This window comes from Rousettus aegyptiacus, unplaced genomic scaffold (assembly GCF_014176215.1).
Source record: "Rousettus aegyptiacus isolate mRouAeg1 unplaced genomic scaffold, mRouAeg1.p scaffold_m13_p_7, whole genome shotgun sequence".
NCBI lineage: Eukaryota > Metazoa > Chordata > Mammalia > Chiroptera > Pteropodidae > Rousettus > Rousettus aegyptiacus.
This window is the reverse complement of record NW_023416310.1, coordinates 15294929-15315313: the sequence shown is the minus strand read 5'-3', so window position 1 is coordinate 15315313 and position 20385 is coordinate 15294929. Positions and strand designations below refer to the sequence as shown.

Genomic DNA, 20385 nt, shown 5'->3' with positions numbered 1-20385 from the left:
AGAATCACAGGAATGGTGCAGAGAAATGAAGATGGATGTGTAACACTATTACAAGAAGAAGGGGAAGAGAGATGCTAGGCAGACAGAAACAACAGACATCCACTGTACCACCTTACAGGGTGGCCGAGGATTAAATATAAACATACACAACACTGCCCTCTCTATCAATGGCAAGATTCTGCCAAAATCCCTCTCCGAATGAGTTATTAGAAAAGACTTTTTTAACATCATAATGCAAACTCAATGTTTTTATCATCACAATCAAGAGATATATGCTTATTCTGTTTTAAACGTTTCTAAAGACTCTCAATTCAGTACTTATCTCATCATGAACCAAAACACATACACGTTGGGTACCACTGACTAGAAAGCTCAGCCTGCGCCCCTTCCTCATCCTCATTGTCCCAGGTTGATCATAGGGATAGGCAAGCAAGCACCACAGCTATGCATGTGAAAACTTCAGCAAGTCGGAAACACGGGTCACTTGGAGCCTTAACATTCAGTTTCACATCCCCTGATTCCCGACTATCAGCCTCATTTCCCTCCACTTTCTTTTCAATCATTTTATATACTGTTTTCTGACAGATTTCTTTTCTTAAACACAATTCTAATCATAGTACTATTCAAAACAATCACTCAAAACAATCATTAAACTCCTCAGCTGAGTATGTAAGGTTCTACCCATATCATTACATCTCTAAAATATCTTTCCTTTCTTATCTCCCACTACTCCGTGCACATGTTCTATGATTTACCAAACTGGACTGTTCTACTGTTCTCCAAATGTGCTATTTTGCCACCTGAAATCATGCTCATTCATTCTCTCTAGCTTCTGTCAATACTAACAATCATTCAGAGCTTATCCCAAATGTCGCCTCCTTTATAAAGATTTTCCCAACCAGAATAATCGCTCAACCCACTAAAGAACTACTTCTACTTAATTATGACTTGTACTATTATTGTTACATAGTCGGTCATCTTACACACTTAACCATATTTTACTTTTGAGTTATAGGTTTGATTGATAAAAATGGTTTGGTAACAGAAGACAGAGATAAACTGACACTACCTGTTAGGTGCCAGGTGGTGCCTTTATCGTGTGGATAGAGAAAATGTCACCATAGAGAAAGGTAGCTCCAGATAAAAATGGTCACCTATAATGATCACATTCCCTAATTCCTATTACCCTTCCTCTACTACTTGGTTCCAACTCATATTTCCCTTTTGGGATTATAGGTGGCAATACCTCCCCCATAAATAGGCTGAAAAAACAGGGCAAATTCAAAAAGACAATATGAAGGCATTAGGCTACACTTTGCCTTATGAAACCAACTCATAAAACAGGATGAGTAAGACAAGGAGACTTGGTTTTTTAACGAGCTCAATAAGCACTAATTAATGATGAAGTTCAGAATGCTAATGAACGCTGACCTGATCACTCCTATATCTGAAGTTTTGAGCTTACTTCTGGGCATCACAGTTAAGTGACAATCTAGAATACTTCCTGAAGAGAAGCATGAGGATAGAGAAGGATTTAAAAATTTATGACATATATTGAAAGTGTAAAGGACTAAATGCCTAGTCTGTATAAGAAGAGAATTTCTGGTTTTAAAGTACAAGTGTTTCTGCTATAGTGTGATATATGCATTCCTTTAAAAGACATTAAACATTAAAAATAAGAGACAGAAAAATATGGTAAAGCCAGACCTTACCTTACAGTTGCCTGTACTATTCTGTAACCACAGCATAAACAAAAAAACCAAAGTAATTCCAGTAAAAATACTAATACATTTAAAATGGCACGCTACATTCCTAATAAATAAAGAATTATCACAGTAAATATAAGGCTTTTTAAAAAGGTACAAGTAACTGAATGAAAGGTGCTACAAAGAAAGATTGAAACACTGAGTTCTGGAAAAGAGTAGAGGGACATCATCCCCAGAAGTGGCAGTGAAAATGCAGGTTTTGGACAAAATGTAATGATGCCAGAGAAGGCCAGCTTTGGCTCACTGTCTTGTTTCTTTTCCACAAAAATAGGGGCAACCATGCAAGAAATAAATACAGAGTGTAGCAAAACTGAGCCACGTGGAAGGATATAGAGTGAATGGACACAGTATGCAATCACAACATCCCTCATGGCTTGCTACGTTCGTTTGTATTAGTGTACTTTGCATGTAGCTGCAGTTATTTAGTGGCCAAAATATTAATGTCCTAAGAAAAGTCAGCTATAAACCATGGCAACTTTTGTATTATACTGACATGTTTCCAGTATTTACCAATCTTGCATGAACTAATGCATGTTACTAAAGCATGCTCTGTAGCAGAGCAGACTGTACTTGAAAGACTATCACTACACATGGGGACAGGGTAGCAAAGCAAGTCAACTGATAATCATTTGAGATTCAGCTATATCTTAAAATTGTAATTTAGAAAACAAAAACACAGGCACAGCATTAAAAATAAAAGCAGAAGAAAAGAAAAAGGAGAAAGTTCACAGAAGGTGCCTGTGACTTCGTTTTTAGTAAGAGTAGATACTATTGTCAGAATTATCATAATTATACCTGGAAATTTGGGGTGAATTAAAAGTTGAGTTTTAAATTCTATCTAGGAGAAATCAAGAGAGAGAAAAAGAGAGGCAGTGAACATAACTCTCTTAATTTCAATGAAATACTTTTTTCCTAGTCCACAACAAATTCAGTACTTTGAAATACAAATTAAATCACTAAATAAAATCAAAACCATTTCTATTCTGCATCTATTCCAAGCTCAGAAGTAGATTAAGTGCCACTGTATTCATTATCTCATTAATACTGTCAGCAATCTGGTGTGGTATATAATATAGCCTGATCACGTTTTAACAGAGAAACTAAGAGTTGAAAGAGAATTTAGTAAACTATATATTACCAACAGATTATTTTAAAGTAATAGAGAAGATAAAATAAAGGCAGGAAGAAAACAAAAAAAAAAAAAAAAAAAGAAGGGAGGAAAAGAGGGAGAATTCACCCAAGTGAAGGTGCTAGTAAAATATCAACTAAGAGAGCATGCTATTAAAAATCACTCACTCCTTGAACGAAATCTTTCTTTATCTTTCTATGATGCCCCAGATGCCTTTGTGAAGAAATCGCCCCCCACTTTATAATCTAGAAAGGAGATGGGCAAACGACTGCCCACAGACCAAATCCAGCCCAATGCTTGTTTGTTTGTTTGTTTTTTAAATTATTTATGCCTACAGACACGGTCTTCTTAGGTGGTCTCCCTTCCAAGTACTAGCCAGGTCCAACCCTGCTTGCTTCCAAGATCAGACATCGGGCTTGTTCAGGGTGGCATGGCCGTAGACCATGGACCATGGCTCCACTGGGGCAGGAATCCAGGGCATTCTGCATATAAAGCAGACATGCTAACCACTACACCATGGAACCACGTCCGCCAATGCCTGATTTTAAAATAAAGTTTTATTGGAATCCAGCCACACTTGTTCACTTATGTATTGTCCATAGCTGGTTTCATGCTATGACACCAGAGCTGTGTACTTGTGATAAAGACCATATGGCCTGTAAGTCTAAACTTTTACTATCTTGCTCTTTAGAGAAAACGTTAGGGTCTCTGATCCAGAGTGTATTTTTTCTCTAAGCCTTAGTTCTCTATCTAGAGAAGAATGGTAGGACAAGGACAATGAACTAAAAGCAGTCATGGGTCACCAACTTCACAAAAGAATAAAGGGAAGTTCCCTGTAGAGTAAGTTTTCAGACCGTCTTACTATTTTCTTTGTAAATCTCAAATGCAAATTTCAGCTCAAAATTAGCCATAACAAATCAGATTTATTGCAGGAATAAACAGAACCCTACTTTTATGGCACTTTCTTCCAGGTACACATTCCTACTTTTATAAAAGAATGCCCGCTCCCATTTGATTAGACAGAAACTATTTCCTTTAAGATAAGATGAGGGTTCTCTGTGAATTCTTTATGGTCTTTCAAGCAACAGACGACTGTTTTTGCTTTAAAACCAGATTTCACGCGAGTGAGTTAAAGCAGTCTTTATTTCTAAAAGCTGCTTATTAAGTGTGACTTTACTGGATCCAAAAAATTCCTTCAAATAAAAGGTCTCAAATTCTGAGGCATCATTAAATCAGTGGTTTAGAGAAAAATATTTATGAGGTCAGCTTTTGAATTTATACTCATTTATCAGGATCAGACTGCTTTTTAATATTTGCTATCTTACGCTTGCTGAGAAACAACTATAATCAATATATATCACCCTAAAAAGCTTGCTGGATTTTAAATAAAGAAAACAGTTGAGAGAAATTATCGGTTTCCTTCCTAGCAAATATGTAAAACTAAATGGACTTTCAAACAGTTCCAAATAATAAAGGACAATGCAAGAATTCATCCAAAAAAGAAAAGTCTGGGGAGGATAATTTGCCTAATTCTCTTTTTATGGGTGCACAGAATGCAAAAGGCAAGAAGAATGAGAAATTTCAAAACTACGAATTTACTAAAACTCAATCTTTGATGACAAGTCACAGAGTGTGATTGTCATATGCACTTTTAACTCATGCCATTACCCATTCTTCCTAACTATATGAAAGAATGATACCACTTGAAATGGATTGTCCCCAGAAATATTTCCTCTAAACTTTTCAGTGAGATTATCATATTCAAGTATATTACACATTAAAACTATTTCCTGAAAAGCCTTCTCTATGATTATTTTGGCCAGCATACTATCATTTGTTTCTTCTTAACAATTTCACACGATCATTTTAGTTTTTCAAGTTTCTAACCCATTTCCACAACTCATTTTGTCAAATACCGAGTACATTTCCTATTCATTCACATTCTTCATTAAAACCAATAATCTGGTCTCTATCTTGACCATAATACCGAAGTGTTCTCTCTAGTCTCAATATCCCTATGGCCCTAGCCAAATCAAATGTCTTTTCTTGGGTCTATTCTTATTTATTCACTGGCAATTGAGCATTCATTCCCTTCTTTATTAACATTTTAAAACCTTTGGTTTATATAACCCGGGTCTCCTGTATACCTTCTACCTACATAATTCTCTTCCACTGGATCCTCCAAGTTCAGACTCTGGCTTTCCCAAAGTTGTATACTACACTTCCTCCTTCAAAAGGCTCACTTTGGTTTCATGATCTCCTCCACCTTCATCTTGTAGCTCCTCTAGGCCCAGCTGCCAATAATCAGGATCAGATATTCTGTCAACAGCTCCAAATAAATGTTTATGGTCTTGGGTAAGTAATTTGAATTTCTTTGGACTTCATTCTTACGTCAATTAAGTAAATTCTCTAGAAAAAGATGAAAGAGTAGGAGTTTCGGAGCTGGCGGGGAGAGTAGCAGCAAAGTGAAAGCTCTGGGAATTTTCAGGGCACTGGCAGGGCAGTGAGGAGAGCTGCCTAGCTCTGATTAATAGCGCAGGCTGGGAAACAGTGTAAAACAGCACCGCTTGGGACAGGTATGCTTTGGGAGCAATTATTTGTTTCAAGAGGAGATTAAAGTAGACTATTCTGAAAGTAATAATGCAGAGAGATTAGGTGTGGGAGGGAATGCAGCCAAGGAAATAAAGTAGTATTAATCTCTTTATAAAGAGATTAAGGTATAAAGAGATTAAGACTACCTGCTTAATGAAGTCTGAAATCATTCTTCAAGCATTCAAGATCTTCCCAACTCCTCTTTCCAGTGTTATCGCTGATTATATTCTTGCAAGAAATTCCTCTTCCAGCCTAGACCACGACCTGGCCCTGAGTCCCAGTATGCCCACGCAGCCCCACTGCTAATGACGTGATCGTCGGCACCTCCGCTGTCCCACTTCCCCTCCCAGCCTTTAAAAGCTACACCTCTTCAGAGGTCTAGTTTAGGTCTCAACTCAGTCACAAAAGTTTCTCTAACCGTTTCCGCCCATAACAAATCTTCTCATTTAGGGGCCTACTGTACATGTAGCATGCAAATTGGCACTTAACTATTTTTAAATTAATAGGTATTAACTATGTCAACTATATATAAGGTTTTGGGGGACACTGATTATCCTTGTATTTTTGGTTTTTTGCCTGTTTAATCCTCTACAGATTCCAGTACCACCTTAAGTCAAAATCAACACTTCGGGGTTCTGCATAGCACGGTACTCAAGAACCAAGCCAAGTTCATTCTGAATGGCACTCCGCTGCTGTCGTTATAAGCAGCTCAGGATACTGGGGAGGGGGTACAGGTGCTGCCCCAGTTCAAGGGTCTCCTTCTGTCACTACTGGGTCACAGTAAGATCTTCCTTAATATCACTCCAGACAGATCTATGTTGGATCTCATTTTCAGATCTTTCTTCAAACTCATTTATTCTCTCTACCTCAAGACTACCAAAGGTAAAATAATCTAATATTACAGAATATTTCCTACTGCAGTGTGGAATGTTGGAAAGACCACTGCCTTTGGAGTCAGGGAAAGCTGTATCCAAATTCCAGTTCCTCGGATTGCTACCTGGACCACTAAATTATTGAGCCTCCAGAGTCCATACCTATTTTTAAAAAATGTAGGGAAAAAATTACCTCGCATAGTTATTAAGCGTATTAAATAAGACAGTGTGTATAGAGCACTCGATCCAGTTCCTACAAACAGCATCTACTCAATACAAATTCATTCTCTTCCTTCACTCCACCCTTCAAAGCTTATCACCCACCTCCCGTACCCATTGACAAATGAGGCTAGAGGTACTAGTGAGGGCTGTTGTCACTCCATTATTATGCCAATAAATCCATTTACATCTGAGTTTATTAAGTCCATGTAGAAATCCATTGTTTATATTTAAAAACCAGGCTGCATATTATAATTACCTGGGGAAGATTTAAAATATAAGGATACTTGGGCCTTACCTCTACAGAAACCAATTTCATTGACCTGAGGCTGGGTCAGGGTATCACTACAGCCCACAAACCAAGAACCACTGACTTAAAGTTCACTGGGACCATTCAGTCAAAGAACCCTTGGGGCCCTTAAAACTTCTTGCCCACTTTTACAAGTTTCTCTAGACAAAACTATGCAACACAGATGCAATCTCCTCAAATTTACCTACGTTCCACAGACTTCTAAAATAATCTCAGGGAACCAAGCCATTTCAGATGGCTAACATTTAATATGACAGCAATCAAGGTGGAAAATATCCAATAAGCATCTAAGAGAATTCTGGTACACCGCACAGTACAACGAAAAACACAAGAACATACACCTCGGGAGATAACTTTGAAATGTGCTTTCTATGCCCCAGAATACCTGAAAATCTAGGCCTAAATTGCTCTCTGTATTAAATTATACATTAGTTATCTTTCAGTTAATGGCTCCAGTCACAAATTTAGCAGCCTTACAAACGTGTGATGGTTAATTTTATGTGTCAACTTGACAGGGCTAAGGGATGCTCAGATAGCTGGTAACACATTATTTCTGGGTGTGTTTATGAGGGTGTTTCTGGAAGAGATTAGCATTTAAATCAGTAGACTGAGCAAAAAAGATCCACCCTCACCAGTGGGGATGGGCACCATCTACTCCTTGAGGGCCCAAACAGAACAAAAAGGCTCAGAAAGGGTGCATTCATATTCTTTTTCTCCATCTCTCCCTCTTCCTCCCCCAACCTCTCTCTCTCTCCTCCTACCCTTGAACATCAGAATTCCTGATTCTCCAGCCTTCAGACTCCATGACCTATACCAGCACCCCCACCTCCCCACCCCGGTTCTCAGGCCTTAGGACTTGAACTGAATAGACCACCAGCTTTCCTGGTTTTCTAGTTTGCAGGAGGCATATTATGGGACTTCTCAGCCTCCATAACCAAGTGGGCTAATTCTTAAAATCTCCTCTTACACATACATATCTTATTGGTTCTGTTTCCCTGGGGAACCCTGACTAATCCAGAAAGGTTCATAGTTCAGGATCACCGTCTCTACATCTGCAAGTGAAATGGGTGTCAGTCATATATCACTGTCATATTCCAACAATCACTGGACCACCCTGTGTTATGGGGAGCTGTACCTTATCTACCTGAGATGCTCTTCAGAATACCCTTCTGCAGTCCACCTATCAGAGTGCATGGCCAACACACAGAAGTACTTTGTTTTGCCTGCAGCGTTCTTAAAAAGTATTTATCTATTGCCATCAGTTAATGAGCAGATATTTTTCACATAAAAAAAACCTGAGATTCTGGGCTCCTTTTAATAACATCTGCATATCTGGCAACATTAGGCCCATATACTCACGTGGCAACGACTCTGTGGTTCAGTAGCAGCTGCTGCCTTAGATGAAGTGCACACTTGCTAGTTCACTACAATTCTCACCATGTCCTACTGTATTATCAAGCCAGATTCACTCTTTCAGTGCCTGCCTGGCCCTGTGAGCATCTGCATTTGCTAACCTAGGTTTGATTAGAAAGCAGATTGACGAAGCAGGTGTATATGCTAGTCAATGTCCATCCGGCTGAGGAAGCAGCTGCTCCTACACAGAATAATCTCAGCACAAAAGGACCCTTGGATGCTTTCCTCCACGTTAATAACCTTCTTAGACCACATGATTCTATTACCCTTATGGCGATCAGGAGTTTGGGGAACATGCAAGTCTAGGTTCTTATCACTGACAAAGAAATGAATTTCCAATCAGTGACAATTATGAGAAGTAAGGTTTATGAAAGATACATTTTGAGGTATAAAATGGGTCATGCCTAAACTGGCTAACTACATGGAAAAGAGGCTAACCCCATAGGGAGCGGGTTACAGCAGGGGACGAGAGGGCTATAACCATGTAGAAGGTGGAGGTTTGTATCACATTAGGGCCCTGGTGGGTGGTTACAAAGGCATTCCTAGGTGATTGGTACGTGAGGTCATTTCGATTGACACCTGGCTGCTATATAACTCTGCCTAGTGCACATGTGCTTATCCAGAATTCAATCTGTTATAATTAGATTTACGAATTTCTAGGCATAAACATGGTATTATAATGATGGTATAATCAAGCTGAGGTTGTGGGCAGGTTAGAGTAGTACCTTCTGTGCAAGCATCTGTAGCCAGATTAAACCAGCTGTAGGTTATGGCTCTCCCATCCTTTGTCTCCTGGGATGTAGGAGGGATGCTTTAACTACCAATGGGGTTTTTTGGGGGCAGTGTCTAGCCTGGGCCTCCATTCCTTTGTTCCCCTGTCATGCATGTCTGACTAGCTACCTAACAATTCCAATATGGGTACCTCCCTAAGATACCTGCCTGTCCTAGGCCCTAGACCTGTCTTGATAACCTGGCCTTAATTCCTGCTTTCTGTCTCTGTTTGACACGGTGATCCGTGTTCTACTACCTTGCACTGAGTGTGCCCTCACTGATCAGTGTAGCCACAGTGGCTTCCAAAGAGGATGAGAAAAAGGAGATGCTCATCTCCTGACACAGATGGCCTATTTTAGTTTATTTCCATATAGTGTCACAATTCAGATACTGTAGTGGGACTAAATTACAGTGAGCAATCCAGTGTTCTTATTTGTATTATTAAATAATCCAAATACTTCGGTCATAGTAAATTGGTGTGGTCCTGCTTCTAGGCTGGGCTATAGCTCAGTAGTATCTAGTTTAGAAACACCCTAGCAACTATTTAGACTTTGGCTATGGGCTTAATGTTAGGGTCTCCCCATTCCAAATTCATATGCTGAGGCTTAAGCCCCAGTGTGATGGTATATGGAGGAGGGGCTGAGGAAAGGTAATCAGGTCATGTGAGTGCAGCCTTCATGAACTGCATTAGTGTCCTTATAAGAAGTGACACCAGAGAGATCTCCGTCTTGGCCATTAGAGAGAATATAGCAATAAGATGGCTATCTCCAAGCCAAGAAGGCCCTCATCAGACAATAAATCTGCTGGCGACTTGATCTTGGACTTCCCAGCTCCAGAAATGTGAGAAATAAATATTTGTTATTTAAGCCACCCAGTAAATGATGTTTTTGTTATAGAAGGCCAAACTGACTAAGAACATCATATGAGCAATTATGGTCTTACCAAACTAAATAACTTAACGTTCATTTTTTTATCTAATGTTTATCATATCCACTAACTGCAGAAAATATCACTATTTAGCCTTCTAGTTTAGTGAGATTCAGCAATTTTCCTAGATATTTCTGTATAATGCTACTGAAGGGGATCCTAACTGTAGGATTTTAATTTCACCATATTCTGAACAAAACTGGCTCATTATTTTAAGAGGCTAAGCAAATACATATCATGTTTATAAGCGAGCTTCTCCCCTTCTGAAACACTGTATTCTTAGTTTCTGAGTACTTCTTGTTCAGATTATAAAATTTTCACTAGACAATTAAAACTTTTCGTTAGTTATCTCACTATGGATTACGGTTTTCAGGGGCAGAGAGTAGGAGGTGGACAATGCTTTCTTAGCATTATATTCTTAGGCTTAATAATTCTCAAAACAAGAAGAAAGGCAGGAATGTACATATCAATTTTCACTACATCCTAAAGAAAATTAAAAGCAACATCTTCTAATGACTAGCTCTTCCTTAAGAGAAAATATACAAGTATAAAACAATCTTTCTTCAGTTTAGTAACTATAGTGAATACTTACACTTTTATTATTTCGGTAATCCCCCCTTTATTGTGGGGACCACTATTCCCCCCCCCCACCCCATAAAGTACACCAACTGAAAAGTTCAAGGGTGTGTACGTGGGTCTAAATGGGGCAGACATGAGAAAGTTGGTCTATGCCTGTCTATAGACAACCCAGTATGAGATCTGTTTCCTGCTATGTGGACTATAGAAGCAGAGGACTTGCACTACATTTCTCATTTAACTTATATTAGTTTGTGCTGGATTTCTACCATGCAAAATAAAGACTCCTAACTAATACAAAAGTATTTTTTTACTGACTGAGTTTTTACATAAATGACTTGTTTAACTCTTTGACTTACCTCAGCCAAAAATAAAATTCAGACACTGAAGTCAAGACTCAATTTCCCAATAAATTCACTCTATCCCAGGTAAGAGGCATATATGCTTAGAGCATAATATTAAGCAAAATCATGATCACTGAATATTTAATGGCTTTTTCATTCTAACATCAAAAAATTCTTAGTGGATAAGACAGGTACACTGGGCATATAAACGTTATGACTGAATGATGGCTTCAAAGTGTAATGAAATTTCACTGCAGCAAATCAGTAGGCTGTACAGTCAAACTTCATGCTATCTCAATATTTAGAAGTTCTATTTTACTTTTCATTTCTTTGAGACAGTGAGGTAAAACTACATTGATGCTGGTGAAGTATACCTTAACCCTAGGAATTTGAGGTGTTTATTTTGGAACTTAGACTATCAAGCATAAGTCTGGTGATTATTTTAGAAGCATAAGCATTCAAATGTAAATAATACGTAAGGCAGTTCCTAATGCAAACTTTGTTTTGAGAGTATAGCCAAATGTTCCAAGGTTATGATTCAACAACTTCAGAAACTTAGGTCTTAAAACCCTCAACAGTTATTCTGGATTACTTCTGGTATGCAGGTAGGAGTTTTTTATGCTATTGTTCTGTGTTGTACGAGAGATTGTTTTTGTCTTTGTTGTTTCACTCTCTTTGCATGAGCTAAAAGATCCAGAAAGACATTAATGCTGCAATGTACGTATTTCATCCACAGGAGAAAAATAATTTCATAGTGCTTTTCTGCAGGGAGAGGTGGGAAGCTTTCCAATTTTGCCAAATAGATTCCACCTTTCTGCTATTTGACTGGCAAAGAAAGTAAGGACATAATAATACAAAGTTAGAACTCTTAGAATAGGAAACAGAAAATTTTGGTTTTGAAGAGAAAAAAAATTAGGTAGATTATTATCCAAGAAGCATTTTTTTTTAACTTTGACCCTCAAGAATAAGAGCAGGGGTAACATCAGAGTGATAAAGCCCAACATAGCAAAGGTACTGTAACTGTAAAGTATGGAGTAAAGTGATTCTATAAATAATGTACTCGTGTCAATTTTTTCTCTCACATAGTATTGAATGTGATTTAAAATGAGTTTTACCTGGAATATATGAAGGTTGATGAGTGTATGACCTTAGAGTTTCCAAGGAAACTGTTTTCTATTCTAACAGAGCATAGTAACTGCTGAAACCAAATTAATTATGCTTGGTAATTACAGAGCTAGAATGCATATTTTCCACAACAGGAGTAAAGAAAAACTAATATAAATTACTGGCTTCCATTCTCACTTGGACTTCACAACCCCTGGATACAGAATGTAAAACTAGTCAACTAGAAACTAAAAATGAAAGTTTAATGAGACACAAAAATCCAAAGTTTCACTTAGGGGAAAACAATAATCACACACACACACACACACACACACACACACACACACCCGCCCCCGGAGTGGAATGTATAAAAAAAAAAAAATCCCTAATCTTTCCTATGTTCTACAGTTTATACTCCACCAGACCATGCTTCCAAACATTACCAAGATGAATATCTAATATTATTTATTGACGACTGCAACATGCAAGAAAACTTGCACAGAATTCTGTCTTCTCTCTAGACTGTCATAAACACTGTTAACTCTTTGAACAACATCAGTTAGGAAGGCAGAAATTTTTCTTACATTAGACTAAAGCTATATAACCACAGGTTGAAATATGGAGCTGAGAGCAGTCACAACCAAAATTCTCATCTATGACGAAATTCTCATCTTCGTCTCAAGGCTTCCTGTTCAGAATTGGCTCCCTGGTCCATTTAGTTTCTCTCACACTAACTATAGCCCCTTGTCACTTGCATTCCACCCCTTCTCTGCAAAGTATCTGCAGACCCCTCCCCAAAACAGCTGCTCCTCAAGCCATGCCATGCCTGTATCACGGTTTAAAGAATGCTGTATACATTGGCCTAACTTGATTCTGGGTCTCTCCAAGATGGCCCAATTTTGAAGGGGCCTGAGAGCAACTACTATCATAAATAAAGAAAATAAAATGTCCTTTAGCACAGCATAGTTAACATACAATCTGACCTAAAGACAAAATGCATATTAGATAATTTCTTTGAGAGTCTTTCATCCCAATAAGATTATTATCTATAGGTAGTTTTTTCCAAAGTTTAATTTACTTTTTTATCTTCTTAAAAAATTCATTTCAAAATAACCGTTAGGGCTACTACTTTAGCTTTCAGGTAACAAAGGAACACAATGGATCTTCATGCAATTAATATTTTAATAAAATTCATCATCTGAGCAAAAAGCCGACAAACCAATCACACAAATAGTCAGACTTAAACGATTACTTAAAAAGCTCATTTATATTCTCATATTGATAATTATATATTTTACCTTGAGAAGATATGTGGGAATATTACTGAAATCCACTGGCAACTTCAAAAGGAAACGAGCTGAAAATTCACCAGTCTGTAGAAAGAAAGGTATAATAAGATTAAAATCAAAAATAGACTGTGAAGTGACAATTATAGCTAAGGTCACAAGTTCAACCTGTTCAAAATGCAGGCATCTTCATATTGGGAAAGCAACATGAAATAAAGAAGGTTGGAAACTAGGGGAGGATCAAAAAGAAGCATTAAATTATTAGTTACTAAAAACCACAATTAGAATTTTTTAAATTTGCATTTTGAATGTGCAATAAAATTATAGTACAGTAGTACTATCTTTTTAGTTTTAAAAAGTATAAAAAGAGTACCTGAATGATTTTTTTTTTATTCCAAACAATAGAGATATACCTGCCCCTTCAACTCATTTGTATTTTTTAAAGCACTCAGACCACTAATATTTTTAACCCACAGGCTCATGGCATATATCACCAGTCTTCATAGTGTGTCTAGAAGTATATACAAAGGTCGAACTTCTACCCATATAAAGCAGAACATCACTGGGTACCCTGAAGATTTAATCTCCTGATAATCTGATAACATCATTACCATCAACTAATCTTTTTCAGTAATTCTATGAACCAGCCTTCATAAGAAAGAGGTACAGCAGTTTGGTGATTTAAAACATTTAACTAAGCTATAAATAATACCTTCTATTTTTTAAAAGAGAAAACTCATGTAAAAGAAAAAGGTTTTCAATTTTTATGATGAGAAAGGCTAAGGGATCACATTTTTAAAAAATTTCGTCATAATCTAGGGGAGGGGTTTTCCAGTTGGGCTATGCAGACACCTAGGGATCCCAAGGAAACTGCAAAAGCAGCAAAGATGGGTGCTGAGCTGGTGGGACCCTGGGTCTCCCAGGCTCTCTCATGACAAGCCTGCAGCTCAGCTTGGGGTTTTGACATACTGAGTTTCGCAATGACATGCTGTTTGAACTAAGAACTCCAAGGATAACCTAGAACTACTCTAAAGAGTGGCTCTCTATTCTTTTCATATTGTGACTACTACAGAGCTCCCAACATCTCCATTCCCTCCCCTCCTTAAAAAAACGAGTACCTCAAATTTCCCAAAACATATCTTTAAGCACAGTAAGCATTTAGAGATTTTTTATGGACGGTTGGATGAACACCCAAGAGCACGTATGCACACAGATGATTCCACAGCACACTCCATTCCTTTCCACAAACACCCGAGCAACTGGCTTCAAGGTCCTGGCCCTAATTTTAAAACTCTGACCTAAAACCTTGAAAATGCAAACAGAAATATAAACCTTGAGCTCAAGAGATAACGGTAACTATCATCTGCATAGTTGTTTGCTGTTTTGTTTTACTGCTTTCAACATCTTTTAACTTATACCAACCTCTGGCAAAAGACAGAACACTTCTTCACCACCACAAGCCTACCCCTATAACAGAAAAGGCAGAAAGGAGAGAACAGAATGAACAGAACCAAAGCTGAGGCAAGCCAGATCAAATCGCAGAAGCCACTGTGCTGCCAGTAATGCCAACAGTGAGAAACAAGACTGATCCTTAGAGCTGAGCAGCTGTACTTCGTATGAGACACAAACTTGTGCTGGCTACTCAAAACCCAACACCTGAGAGAACAGTTAAGCACCACTTAAGGATCTACAGACAGCTCTTCATGGTGGGCGGGAGGAGAAGGTCTTTGACAGATCCAAATACAATTCTTACCTTCTGTTATCATTCAAGATTACTAAAAAGCTGTGGTTCTGGTGTCATGTTAAGCTCCAGAGGACCCGGTTAAGTGTGATTCTTTGGACCTAAGAGAGTCTGTTTCTAAATACGAGAGGTCATAGTTTAAAAGGAGTAAGTATGGGGGCAACATATAAAGTACAGAGTTAAACGGGAGCTTATAAGACAGACACCTAGTCCAGTGGGAGTTTGGTGGTGGGTGTGGGAAGACCAGAAGAGTCTTCTTTGAGTGCTATGTACAGTGCTACAGAGGACGGAACACTCATCAAAGAACACACATTCCCAACAACTGTCCCCATTCCTTTCCTCCTATACAATCAATTTTTCCTCTTTATCCACTCGATCTCATTAGCATGCACACATCATGTAAAAAAGTCTTTCTTGACTTCATATCCCTCTTTGTGTCATATCTTATTTCTCTGTTCTACTTTACAAAATAATCTCCTATGAAGAATTAGTCTATATTTGAAGTCTATATTTCCTCTTTTATTATTCTCTTGAATCCTATCCAGGCAGCCTTTCTTCCCTATCACACTACCAAAACATCTCATCAATGACCTCGCCATTACCAAATGCAGTGTTATTGCTCAGTCCTCAGCTTATTACTGATCCTATCAGCAATACTTCAACACAGCTGATCTCGCCTTTCTTGAAACATTAATTCACTTGGTTTTCAAGATCTCACTCTCTCTCGGTTCATCTCTACTTCATGGACCCTCTGATCTCCCCAAACTCTGAAAAATGGAGTACACCAGGGCTTAACCCCAAGACTTTTTTCCTTTATCTACACTCCCCAGGTCATTTCATCTAGGCTCCTAACTTTATATGCCATTTATATGCTAATGATTCCCAAATATTATAACCCCATCCCAGACCTCCTATTATTTCAAGTTTCATTTATCCAACTACCATGACTAAAACCAAACTTGTTCTTCCTTCCATATTTATCCATTTCAGTAAATGGCAAGTCCATTCTTTCAGTCTTTCAGCCCAAAAACCTCAGAATCATCCTTGACTCCTATCTTTCTCTCTCATCTCACATTCAAAATGGCAGCAAATCCTGCCGATTCTACCTCCAATTTATACCCTTAGTCCAACCACTTCTCACTACCTCCATAACGACACCACCTGATCTGAGCCCCTATGATCTCTACCCTTGATAACTGCAGTCACCCCTAACTGTTTCAGCCCTGGCGATTTATTTTCATCACCATTAAAGGCAAAGGGATCCTTTAAACATATTAGTCAGATCATGATCCTCCTTAGCTCGAAACTCTCAAATGGCAGGAAGTTGGCTGCTCTATAGCATAATATGACAAGGTAACAATTTAGCAGAGATGTGAAAGAGGTGACCAAACAAAACATGTGGAATATGGGGGAAAAACATCCCAGGCAAAGAGAGCAGCAAGTGTCAAAGGGACTGATATAAGAGTATGCCTGGATATTCAAGAAAGAGCAAGGAGGTTAGTGTTATTGGAGCAAACGAACACTAATACCGATTTCAGATTGCCCCAAAACTCTCTTCTCCATAGTCTGAGCAATTTATAAACCCCTGTAGGATGGGCAACAATCATTCATAAAAGTAGAGAACATTAAAGTGGCTACTACTTCTAGGTGGAACACTTGTTAAGTCATTTCTGGAAATGTTGAGACAGGATTTTTAAAAGTACCAAGGGATTAGAAGAGGTTGATTGGGGAGACGATAACAAGTCAAACTCAATTCATTTCCTCTTCATTTTCATTTTTTAGAGGCAAACCATCTACCAAGTAGTCATTTCTACTTACTAATCTAAAATGTCAATCTGTACGTTAAAATGGCAATCTTAAACTTTTAGTTTCTTATACTCAATGGCTCTTATATATTTTTTGAAACAACAAAACGAATAAAATGTGAGATTCAAAAAATTAAAAGAACTCTTGTACATATAAGGTAATCAGAAAGATAATTGCATATTTAGCACTTGGACTTATTTGAACTGCTAGTTATTTTAGTCCACGTACTGCACTTTAGCTCTTTTGCCCTTTTTTAGTTTGTACAATACGTTTTTATTCTACCAGCTATTTTAGACAAACATTCTTTTAAAAATGCTCAAATGATCCCTACTTTATCCCTTCTCGAAATCTTGACCCTAGAAGTAGTATAAATTTATGTTTATTGGCAACAGACTGATTTACACAACTAAATTTATAATAAATGAAACTTAAGACTGTGAAAAGAATTTGTCTAAGAGAAACCACAAAAAGTGCTTTATAATCTCAAACTTTCAAGCCTACTATACATTCTTAATATTGCCATTGAGAAACTAAAGAAAACTTAGCAGTTGTTTCTAATGGCACTGGAACATTAGAAACTAAGACTCAATAATTCAGTTTTCAGTCCTGCCTCTCATTTTCCTTGTGACCTGCAAACTAATCTTCCTCTGTGAAACTGAGTAAATGGTGAATTGAAACATATATTAATGTAAAATTTGAGCAAAACATAAGCGAAAAATCTTTTCCGAGTTCTACCTCAAACAATGACTTTTCCTGTGTTTACATATTTTAAGTTCCAACAGTTATTCAAGCAATTTACGGTCACTCTGTTGTAACGTCAAAGATTGCTTCCATAGCGATCTTTCCTGTAAGCTGAAAATGAGACATTTAGATGCAGCCAAGTGAACAGAATAATTTGATTTTTTTGTCAATCCTTGGTCGAAGCTTTTCTTGGATAAACGTAGAAAATTATCTGACCTATGACTGTTAAAATGTCAGCCATTCTGCCAACTGCCTTAATGGCAATTTCCCCAGCATTAGCGATAAATACATGCATCCTTCCTTTTTTTTTTTTTTTTTTTTTTTTTTTTTGAGTTATAGTACATTGGCAAGTAACTTAAACTAACAAGACTAAGTTTGGGCAATTTACTAGGTCTAAGCCTTTCTTCTGCTAACAACAGCTGTGTCACAGTTCTCGCCTCCTTTTCGAAGTGACAGGTAGGCATCTTATGCAGAATGGGTTCCAAACCCAGGGTGCTCTGTAAAGGGAAATTTTACTTTCTTTCTTAGAGATTATTCCCTGTCAACAACCAAGCTGTTGTTTAAAACTGACTGCTCTTGCCACGTAGATAGCTAAAAGCTAAGAAATACTCAAGAGTGACTATAACTTTAGCTGGGTGACAGCATGGTAAGGGTGATTCTTCGAAGGGACTCTGACAACAAATATCCTAAGTCTGGAGATTGTTCCTTGGCAATGCATAATTATCTATCTACATTTTGAAAAGGAAAGCCAAAGCCAGTCTAATTAGAACATCTCTTCCTTTACAAAAAGGTGTTCTAAAATATACTATTTAATTATCCCCCAAATCCTGTTTGGTAGACTAATTCATTGATACCTATTTTGGAAACAAGAAAACTGAGGCTTAGAACAGTCCAGAAACCTGCCAACAGTAATTGAGAGAGTAATAAAGAGTCAGAGCTCAAGCTAAGGTGCAGATGTATTTATTCATTCATTCCTCTGGATTAAGTGCCTAAGGTGTCAGGCCATATACTAGGCACTGCAAATATGATGAGTAACAGACATGAGCCCTGCCCTCCTGAAGATTACGATCTAGTGAGTAAGTCAGATATTAATAAATATAATACTCCTACAAATTACAACCTGTGAAAAAAACCATCAGAGAAAGGGTAGGGAGGAGTGATAGCTTATTTCATGAAGACCTGACCTGTCTAGGTTTGAGGCTCATTTCTTTGAGGGACTCTTGAAAAAGCCAAGCCAAAAGACCACGTGAAAAAATAAATAATTAGCATCAGCCAGGAAAACTCTGAAGAAGAAAAGTAATAAGAGAGGGCTAACTACACCAGGTAGTAAAGCATAATATTAAGACACAATAATTACAGCAAGGTGGTACTAGTGTTAAATCAACAGACAGACCAATGGCACAGAAAGTTAAATCCAGAAATAAACCCCAAAACATTGAGTGTATGATTGACGGTATGAGATAACTGGGTGGCCATCTAGGGATATAGAAAAGATCCATATTTCACATCACGTATGAGGATAACGTCTAAGTGGATTAAGAATTTCAGTGTAAAAGCTGAAACCATAAAGAAGAAAATATTGATGAATTTTTCACAGCAGCAGAGAATACTGCTCTAAATATGACTCCAAATTCAGAAGCCATAAAGAAAAAGACAGATACATTTGACCACCTGAACATAAAATTTTTGGATGGCAAAACGCCACCAACAGCAAAGTCAAAAGACAACTGACAAACTTAGGAAAATATATTTGCAATTCTATCACAAAGAGCTAATGTCCTTAATGAAAAAGAGATTAAAAATCCAAGAGAAAAAACAGGCAAAGGACACATAGAAAAAAAAAATACAAATGTACTTAACTTCCCTCATAAAAAAATACAAATCAAAACTAATCTGAATATCGTTTTTCGCCAAACATATTGGCAGGAATCTAACAGCACTTTAAAGATATCGCTGCACTGTTTTCTTACCTCCATTTTTTAATTAATTAATTTTTAATTAAATTCATTGGGGTGACATTGGTGAATAAGATTACATAAGTTTCAAATGTACGATATTATATCATCTCTATATTGTATCGTGTACTCAGCATCCAAAGTTTAGTCTCCTTCCGCCATCACATATATATATTTAACCCCCTTTACCCTCTTCAACCTCACCCCACCTCCCTTCCCTTCTGGTAACCACCATACTGTTGTCTGTGTCAATGAGTTTTCTATTTGTCTGTTTGTTTTGTTCATTAATATGCTGCTTCCTGTTTTATACCCCACATCTGAGTGATCACCTCCATTGTTTTTGATGAAAAGTCAGTGGTGACTCAAAAAATTGCTCACTATATATAAAGTTTTCTTTATTGGTGGCCGCTAAAGATTTTTTTTGTTTGGTTTTCAGTACTTTGACTATAACGTGCCTTGTTTTTCCCATACATTTGTCTTGGCTGGGGTCTGTTGAGATTTAAATCTGTAAATTTATGTCTTTCACCATATTTGGAAATATCTGGATAGTATTTCATCAAAACTTTCTGCTCTCTCTTTTTATCCTCTCCTCTTCTTCTAGGACTTCGCTTTCATGCATATTAGATGTTTTGAATTTGTCCCATAAACTCCGCTTTCCCTTCTAAGTATCAACCCCCAGTCAGTGCATAAAGAAACTCTGAAAAGCTACACTAGAAAAAAGCTGTATCAGTGCTTATATGGGGTGTGAAAAGAAAAGAAGGCAGCGTGATTTGGGTGAACACAGGACAATGATCAGAGGAAAATGTTTCACTATATACCTTTTATCAGCATTT

At 37.6% G+C, this 20385-nt stretch overlaps 1 protein-coding gene across 1 annotated transcript in view; it reads right to left on the bottom strand.

The window, feature by feature from the left end:
* Window positions 1–20385, bottom strand: part of BABAM2 (BRISC and BRCA1 A complex member 2) — a 342513-nt gene that overhangs the window by 220307 nt on the left and 101821 nt on the right. The window contains exon 6 of the mRNA XM_016145351.2: window positions 13322–13396. Coding sequence (XP_016000837.1) covers window positions 13322–13396 — 75 coding nt within the window. The remainder of the gene's footprint in view (window positions 1–13321; window positions 13397–20385) is intronic.